Source organism: Limulus polyphemus, unplaced genomic scaffold (genome assembly GCF_000517525.1).
Source record: "Limulus polyphemus unplaced genomic scaffold, Limulus_polyphemus-2.1.2 Scaffold3665, whole genome shotgun sequence".
In the NCBI taxonomy this organism is placed as follows: Eukaryota; Metazoa; Arthropoda; class Merostomata; order Xiphosura; family Limulidae; genus Limulus; species Limulus polyphemus.
This window is the reverse complement of record NW_013669275.1, coordinates 43,504-51,731: the sequence shown is the minus strand read 5'-3', so window position 1 is coordinate 51,731 and position 8,228 is coordinate 43,504. Positions and strand designations below refer to the sequence as shown.

Sequence of the window (8,228 nt, the reverse complement as noted above, 5' to 3'; positions counted from 1 at the left end):
TCTAACTTGTTCTTTGTGAGAGAAGGATCTGAGTAGGAGTGTTCTACAAACAAATAATAAGAAGTGTAAAGTCACACATTTAGCTAGGAGTGAAGATGCGTGATTTCTTTGTTGAGTTTAAAGGCTGGAGGAGATATTGGTGGTTATCATGATAGAGTAGAGGTGATGGAGAAAACAAAGTGTAAACTGTGGCAAATGACATCAGGATTTAAAGATCAACTTAAGCCTTTATATGTAACGATAAAGCAGTTTAGGAAGTTAAAACTATATTACGACTAAAAGTAGTAGGTATATTTGTAATTAGAAGGTTCTATTAACACCACATGTGTGGTTGGGTCAAAGTTCGCCTGCCACGTTTTACAGAGTTACATTCAAAATTTAAACAGTTATATTATCAATTTATACTAATAAACTTAGCATCAAAATGTTGTTTATAATTCAAGCTTTATTTATTTAATTTCAATGGGAAATATTTAAATAAATTTTCAATCTTCACTTCTGTATCTCACGTGACAATTTTTCTCCCTGAATTGCTCATTTTAGATTGTCTTACTACCTCTAAGAGTCTTCCCAGTTTGACATAAATGATACACTTAGAGAAGAGATATTACTAATAGCTAACATACATTTGTATTGTTCAATATTTTGCATTACTGAAATATAAGCCAGAATGTCAAACTCACAAGCCATACCTCTTTTCAAAAAAATGTCAATTCTCTGACACTTGCTATTGGTTCATTTATAATTAACACAAAGAGAAGATTTAATTTACTGACTTTCATAAGCCTAGCTCATTCTAACGAGAGTTTTTGAATTATTAAGCATACAGATTCATTGTTGCTTTCACCAAAGTCACCTCGACTAGGTAGGGCAGTTATTGTGATCTATTTATAGTTTAATTAAAAAGTCACGTAACTTACAATAGTTTGAGATCACTGTATGTTTTGTGCATATTAATATTTTGTGTTCTTAATTTTTTATGTATTACAGCCACTGTTACTAAAAAATAAAGTTAGATATCACATAAAAACAAGAGGTCAGACATAAGTACTAAATTTCTTATTTGGTATGTGTATTTAATGTTATGAAAGTAACTACAATATATAAATTAGAAGGTTATTAGGCTAGATACAAAACTTAAATGTAAAAAATGTTTTAGCGAGATATGCACGGAAGCTCCTTCAATGTTTAGTTTGATACCTTCTTTACCATAATTTGAATAAAGCACTTGCCGGGTGATTTATTGTTTTGTTGCTACTAATTTAATAGTTGGACATGGTTCAAAGAACAATAACAGTTAATAAAAGAATTTATGAAAATGTTAAAATCCTAAAATTTTGAGGATAAATAAATATACTTATTTGTTAAAATCTACTGTCATTCCAGAAAGAAAAATACATTTTTGATTTGATATCTTTCTTCTTTCACTATTAATGATTTTGCTACAGTTAGTGTTAGGATAGCAAAAATAAGAGATAAAGTTTTACCAAAAAAAACTTTTGATATTCATTTAGAAGGATCCAGAAGTCATGCATATCAAATACAAAACTGTAAAAGGAAAAACATACTTTTATTCTTAAAATGAGAATCAAATGACTTTGTAAATTCACAAACAAATCTTTAGCCAAAAAACTTTATTAAAAATTCTGATTTTTTTTTGTGAAGAACATACTTGTAATGTTTACTAAAATGTTACCAAATTTTCTAAAGATAAGCTTAGTAAGTTCACAATTATAGTAAACATTGCTGTGTATAGCTTCACAGAAATGGGTTCAATGGACCAACGTTGTACATGTAGGGATAAGTAGCAGAATTCAGCCTTTATCTTGTGCAGGTGAGGAATTGGAGGTTATAGTTATAGGTGATTATTTGGTACAGCACATGGACAGAATAGCCTGTGGGGTAAACAGGGAGAAAACAATTAGATTATGATATCCAAAGGCAGGGGTGGAGGTTATAACTGACAGAGCAAGTGATATAGTAAAGAGTGCTGATAATGATACAGTCTTTAGTGCACAGAGGGGCTAATGATTTAGGGAAGGGTAAGACAAAGTAGCTGATTGATAGGTACAGGGAGTTTGTAAAGGCATTTAATGAAAAGGGCCATAACTTAATTCTTTCAGGAATACTGCCAATATCTAACTGTGGAGATGAAATAAGTATGTTAATAGGGCTGAAAACTAGGCTAAGGTTAATATGTCGGAAAAATCAGATTGGCTGGTTGGATTTGATGGTTCAGTTCAATGATAAAACGGAGGTTTTTTGGGATGAATGGTTTATATTTAAGTAGGGTAGGGACCGGATTAACTCAACTGTTGAACCAGCTTTAAACTAGGACTAAGTGGTGAAAGCTAGGACAAACTAAATCCAGAAAATCAAAAAAAAGGGAGAAGTGTTGTGCAGCAACATGTACAGAAGTAGTTTAAAGTCAGCTAAACTAAGAAATAAAAACAGGTGACTTTAGAGCATGGTAGGAACACAGGATTTTAATATAATGGAACTGAAACTTGGTTAAATAGAGACAATTTTGATTATTGAAATTCTCTGGTTAGAAGTTATCCAAAAGGAGGGGGAGAAGTGGCTTTATGTATAAAATGTGAGTTTAAGTTTAGGATATCCAAGACAGCAAGGATGTTGAATTGATTTGGATATAGAGGGAGGGAGAAAGCTGTAAGTTGGAATTTGTTACAGACCATACAGGAAATCTGCAGTAAGATTAAGATTTCAGCTGTTAATTATGGAAGATTTTAATTTCAGGCATATAGATTGGGAAATATTAGAATCAAACCATGATGGAGACAGTACTCATTCAGAAATATTTCATAATGGTTTTACCGACAGATTTGTTAGGGAAACTACCAAGATGTATGCTATTTCAGACTTATTGTTAACTTATAAAACAGAAATGTTTGAGACTGGGGAACATCTGAGTGCAAGTGATCATTGTTCAGTTAGGTCTGATGTTTTACAGCATATGGAGATAGAAATATTAAGATTTTGATTGTAAATTTTGAAAGGATGCAACAACAATTACCTGTTGTGAACTGGATAACTGAAGATACTCATCAAATGTGAAATATTATTAGAAATAAATTTCTAAATATTCAAGATTGTTCCTTCTACAAACATAAAATGGGTGACAGCAAGTCGGCTCACAAAGGGTATAAGAGATGAAAGTTATTTTAAATTGACTACTATGACAGGAAACTTACAGGATTATAGAAGGTCAAGAGAGTTGGTCAAACAGAACATTAGGAAATCGAATAGTGTATATGAAAAAGTTGGCTGAAAATGTAACAATTAACAGTAAAAATTTCTTTAAATACATTAGAAGTGGCTGGATAATAAATTCTACTTTTTCTTCAATTTTTACTAATAAAGATTTAAGCAATAGTCCTCATCCAAAACAGTTGCTAGATGGAAACAAGACCAAACAAGATGATCACGATAATTCTGAGCTTGTCAAGAAAACATTGGGAAGCTTAAAGAATGATAAGGTTCTCGGGCTAGATAACATTTCCCTGAAAGTTTTGAAGGAGACTAAGGATTGGATATTTGAGCCACTTACTTTTTTTTTTTTTTATAAAGTCCTTGAATAGCAGGCAGGTCCCAGAAGATTGAAAAATGACTACTACTTCTATTTTCAAGGGAGGTGATTAAAGACTGTCCAAGTAACTACAGGCGTATTAGTCTTACATCAGTTGTGGGAAAAATTTAGGAAAATCTTATAAAAGATGCTTTGCAAAGTCACTTAACAAATTTTATAATGTTGTTGGATAGTTAACATAGTTTCACTAGGGGAAAATCTTGTCTTACTAATCTAATGACATTCTTTGAGGAGGTTACTGTTTATGTAGAGAGGTTAAAGGTGTGGATTTGAAATTTCAGAAAGCATTTGACAAGGTACCACATAAAGGGTTTATTAAAAAGTTATACCTGTAACTGTAGAGATAAGTTGGCTCGTTGGATTTTGTTTCTGAATTTTTGACAAAGATATTCGAAGGCTATCTACACTAGACGTCCCTAATTTTGAAATGACAGACTAGAGGGAAGGAAACTTGTCATTGCCAACAACAGTCAATTCATGAGCTATTCTTTACCAATGAACAGTGGCATTGATTGTTACATTATAATGCTGCCACAGCTGAAGGGGCAAGCTTGTTGTGAACTGATGAGATTCGATCCCACAGCCTGCAGATTGCATGTCAAATATCCTAAACACCAAGTCCTAGGTTTATTGGATGGAAAAGTGGCTGGAAGGATGAAAGCAGAGGATTGTTAATGTCACAAATGAAGTACCTCAGGTCTAAGTATTAGGACCTTTGCTCTTTTTGATTGACATCAATGACATAGACAAAGGAATGGTTAAGAAATTACTTAAAATTGGTAATGATATTAAAGTTTTGGGTGCTGCCGGCTGTAAGGAGAATACTGTTGATCTATAGAGGATTTAGATTATTTGGTAATTGGGTGAATAAATGGCAAATGGCTTTTAATTATAATAAATGCATGGTAATTCATGTGGGTTGTCATACCTGAATTATGAGTAATTCTGATGGGAATAACCTTAAGTGTTGCTAGTGGTAGGGCAAATAGGATTTTATATTGTATGTACAGAACTAATGAACACAAGTCTAAAGAGGTTATAATTTCACTGTATAAGTCATATTTGGAATATTATGTTCAATCTTGGGTTCTTTACCTTAAGAACTTTGAACTGTTGGAAAGGGTTTAAAGTGAGGCTACTAGTATGGCACCCACGATGGAAGGGTTGTCATATGAGAACAGGTGAGCTCTTTGAAATTTTCTCTTGAAAAAAGAAGAGTTAGAGGGGATTTGATTGAGGTGTTTAAGATTGTAAAGGGAATTGACAGTGCTGATACATTATCTTTATATATATATATATATATATATAACTTAATGGTGAGAATGGTACGACTAGGAGACAGAAATATAAATTTTCATAGAGAAGGAGTGATCTTCAGCTAAGATAGTTAAATGTTTCTTACAGAGTGGTTGGCCTTTGGAATAGGTTGCCTTCAGATGTGGTGGGTGCAGTAAATTTAAGGGAAAGCTTGATAAATATTTTAATGTTAAGGGCTGGCTATTTTTTAATATTCAGTTTCATTTAGTAGATGGAGTGGCCTAGATGGGCAAACAGATACCTTTTTTCTTCTTAATTTTATGTTATGTTGTTAGCATGACTAAAGAATAGAATATTAACACAATGGTAAATATGTCACTGTTGCTAGTAGTAAAGCTAATATAATTTTACTTTTAGAGTGTATTTACAGACATACTAATTAAAAGTCGAAAGATATCATTATCTATCTGTGCAAATCAATTGTTAGGCCTCACTTAGAATTAGGTAGACAGTTTTGATCTCCTTATCTAAGAAAGGATTTTGATTTACTGGAAAGGGTTCAGAGGAGAGATAATATAATGATTCAGGGGATGGAAGGATTATCTTACATGGAAAGAAGGAATTAAGATCTTTTAACTTATCTTGAGATAAGAAGATTAAGAGGTGATTTTATTCAAGTTTACAAGATTATCCAGGAGATCAATAGGCTACAAGCCTCTGATTTTATTGTGCTAACTTCTGAAGATAACAGGATGAGATGACACAAGTTTAACATTTGATATAAAAAAAAAAGACATGCTAGGTTCAAATTAAGCCAATTCTATTTGTTTTTTAAATTTGGTAACTGACTTAAGGAACAGGTTGTTGTTAGCAGTAATGGAGGCAGCTCTTTAGATGAGGGGAACAGATGATTTACTGAAAAATAAACAGTGGGTTTATATTTTCAATTTTCTTATGTAAGGACCAAATGGTTCCTATTGTTCATATCTTTGTTTTCCTTGCTTTTAGATTAAGATCAACCTTGATGAATGGTATATAAAAATATATAAGAAAATATTACCTGGACCACTCAACATTGCTTTTATGGTTCCTGAGGTTAACGCATGCTCCCGTTTGATAATAAATTCATGTCCATCAGAAGAGATTAACTTGACATACATGGCATCAGGCCCCTCACAGCCTCCGTGAACTCTATCTTCATCTTGTCTGTCATCTGACATGTTGTGGAAGGCCAATTCTAAAAACCCTCTGAGTGTGATTTGGTTTAACTAGAAATAAAGACTTTTAAAGTAATAGGATATGATACACATTTTAGACATTTACTACTAAACATTCATAAATAAAATTATTCACAGTTTCACTGTAATCTTGTCGATTTAAAAACAATACCATCTTTCGACTACTGATTTTAAGTTACTATTTAACAAAAATGTTCTGAATTTCACCATAGTAGGTAATTCCCCTGGAACAAAATATCACTAAGTTTTTAGTGTTCTTGATGAAATATTATTTTACAACCAATACTTAAACATTATGTTAATTTCTTTCAAAATATATTTAATAATTTAAGCAGTTATTCCACTTCATTTGAAGTTAATGTTAATTTCAAAACCTATAACCGCACTACAATATCAATCTCCAAAAATAAAATTATTTATAAAGAGCAACATGATCAAGCTAACTGATCTTGAACTTTAATTAGAAACTTAATTTATGCTTTATTATAAAAAAACCCATCTTTCCAGCAAGTCAATAACAGCATAGAGTGTTGTAAACATGCTCACCATTAAGTGAAAGACAAGAAAGAAAATGTGATTTAAAATTGTTTTTTCAGCAGGTAGTATATTACAAAAGCTATTTTTACATGTTTTTAATTTGAAATCCACAATGGACTAATTAAAATGAATATAGACTAAACATTTACAGTCTTGTATGATTTTTAACACTATTAGGACAAAATGTTTTTTTTTTATAAGAACGCTTTAATGGCTCACTTTATGGATATTTGACCCCAACAATAACAAATGTTATATAAATGTATTGAGTTTTATATATGTAGGCTTCATTATACATTTAAGGTGATCAAAAACAATCTTAAATATTGATAAACAACTGAAAACTTGTAGAAAAGGTATTTCTAATTTTCAAACTGCAAATGCCTTTTCTTATGTTTAATTGATATATAACTTTAATGTATAACTTTTAGGTTTGTATTTTATTATTAGATACAACACTTGTTAAAACAAGTATAAAACCTACATTTATAATTCACACAAATTATAGAGTAAAGATCTATTTTGTAGAGTTAACTATAATTTATAAATATCATATTTCTATTATACTCATCAAGTTATTGGCACTTCTACCTCACATTACAAACACCAACAAGTTGGCAACAGTTTTATATGGAATAATGGTAAGTCCATATTTAGCAATAATTAGATTTATCTTATTATACAAAATTAAATTAAGGCTTCAACTTAAGCCTTCAGTTAAGGGTAGTCATTATTACACATTAAAATAAAAAAAAAAATGTAAGTTGTATAAATCTATGAATAAGTATATTTGCTTTGAAGAAAACTTATATTCAAAACAAAGTAACATCCTAGCGTATCTAATAACTTACTATAAAGTATAATTTAATGTTATTATATACATAAACAATGAAAAAACATGTTAGGCCTAGTAAGTAGTGTACATATCCTAGTCTGCAGTCATAACAACACTACGTAAAATCTACGTTATTCCTACGACTAAGTACGAGTACGACACAGACTGTGGTGTCGAGTACTAGCTCGATGTGTGTCAATAATTCTTTATATGTTAATATGATTCCTTGCAACAAGACTTTTTTCGCATGTCAAAAATGATATTGTGTAGCTTTTAATTTTGAAATTATAAACTTTCGTGCAAAAATAACATTAACGATAAATATGTATTCAATTCCTCACCTTCTTCCAAATCGAACTCCACACACTAGAAACCTATGTGCGCCCTCTAAATAAAGTATCGGTCAGCTCAAGTCACCAATCACACTTTCCATTTATTGCCACGTGACGCAAATGATATAAAGTATTTACCAAAGTTATTGGGTTTGGATTATATCAGCGTATTCATCAAATACCGAATATTTTAAGCACGTGATCTATCAAGAAAATATGAATTATAAAATTATGTTTTTCAGGTGGTATGTTTTGTTTTTAGCTGCTCTTAACTGGGCATGTCTCTTTCTTCCAAACCTGTTTTTTATGATATTGGAAAAAGTCAAATCTCTCAGGATTTACGTATATACTTGTTACGTTTCTGGTCGTCAGTTAATTTTCCGTAAAAATACTTTACGAAGAAACTTTACCGATACAAGTCC

At 31.3% G+C, this 8,228-nt stretch overlaps 1 protein-coding gene across 2 annotated transcripts in view; it reads right to left on the bottom strand.

Annotated features, from left to right (window-relative positions):
• Positions 1 to 7,875, bottom strand: part of LOC106469809 (elongin-C) — a 19,734-nt gene extending 11,859 nt beyond the window's left edge. Inside the window, exons 1-2 of one of the 2 annotated variants that reach the window (XM_013930318.2) lie at positions 7,816 to 7,875; positions 5,925 to 6,132 (exon numbers count right to left, since the gene is read on the bottom strand). In XM_013930318.2, the coding sequence (XP_013785772.1) occupies positions 5,925 to 6,084 (160 nt within the window). In that variant the 5' untranslated portion in view covers positions 6,085 to 6,132; positions 7,816 to 7,875. Of the gene's footprint in view, positions 1 to 5,924; positions 6,133 to 7,490; positions 7,572 to 7,815 lie in introns of those variants that run through there. The other variant, XM_022398367.1, reaches the window with a different exon arrangement.
• Positions 7,876 to 8,228: the final 353 nt, after the last annotated feature.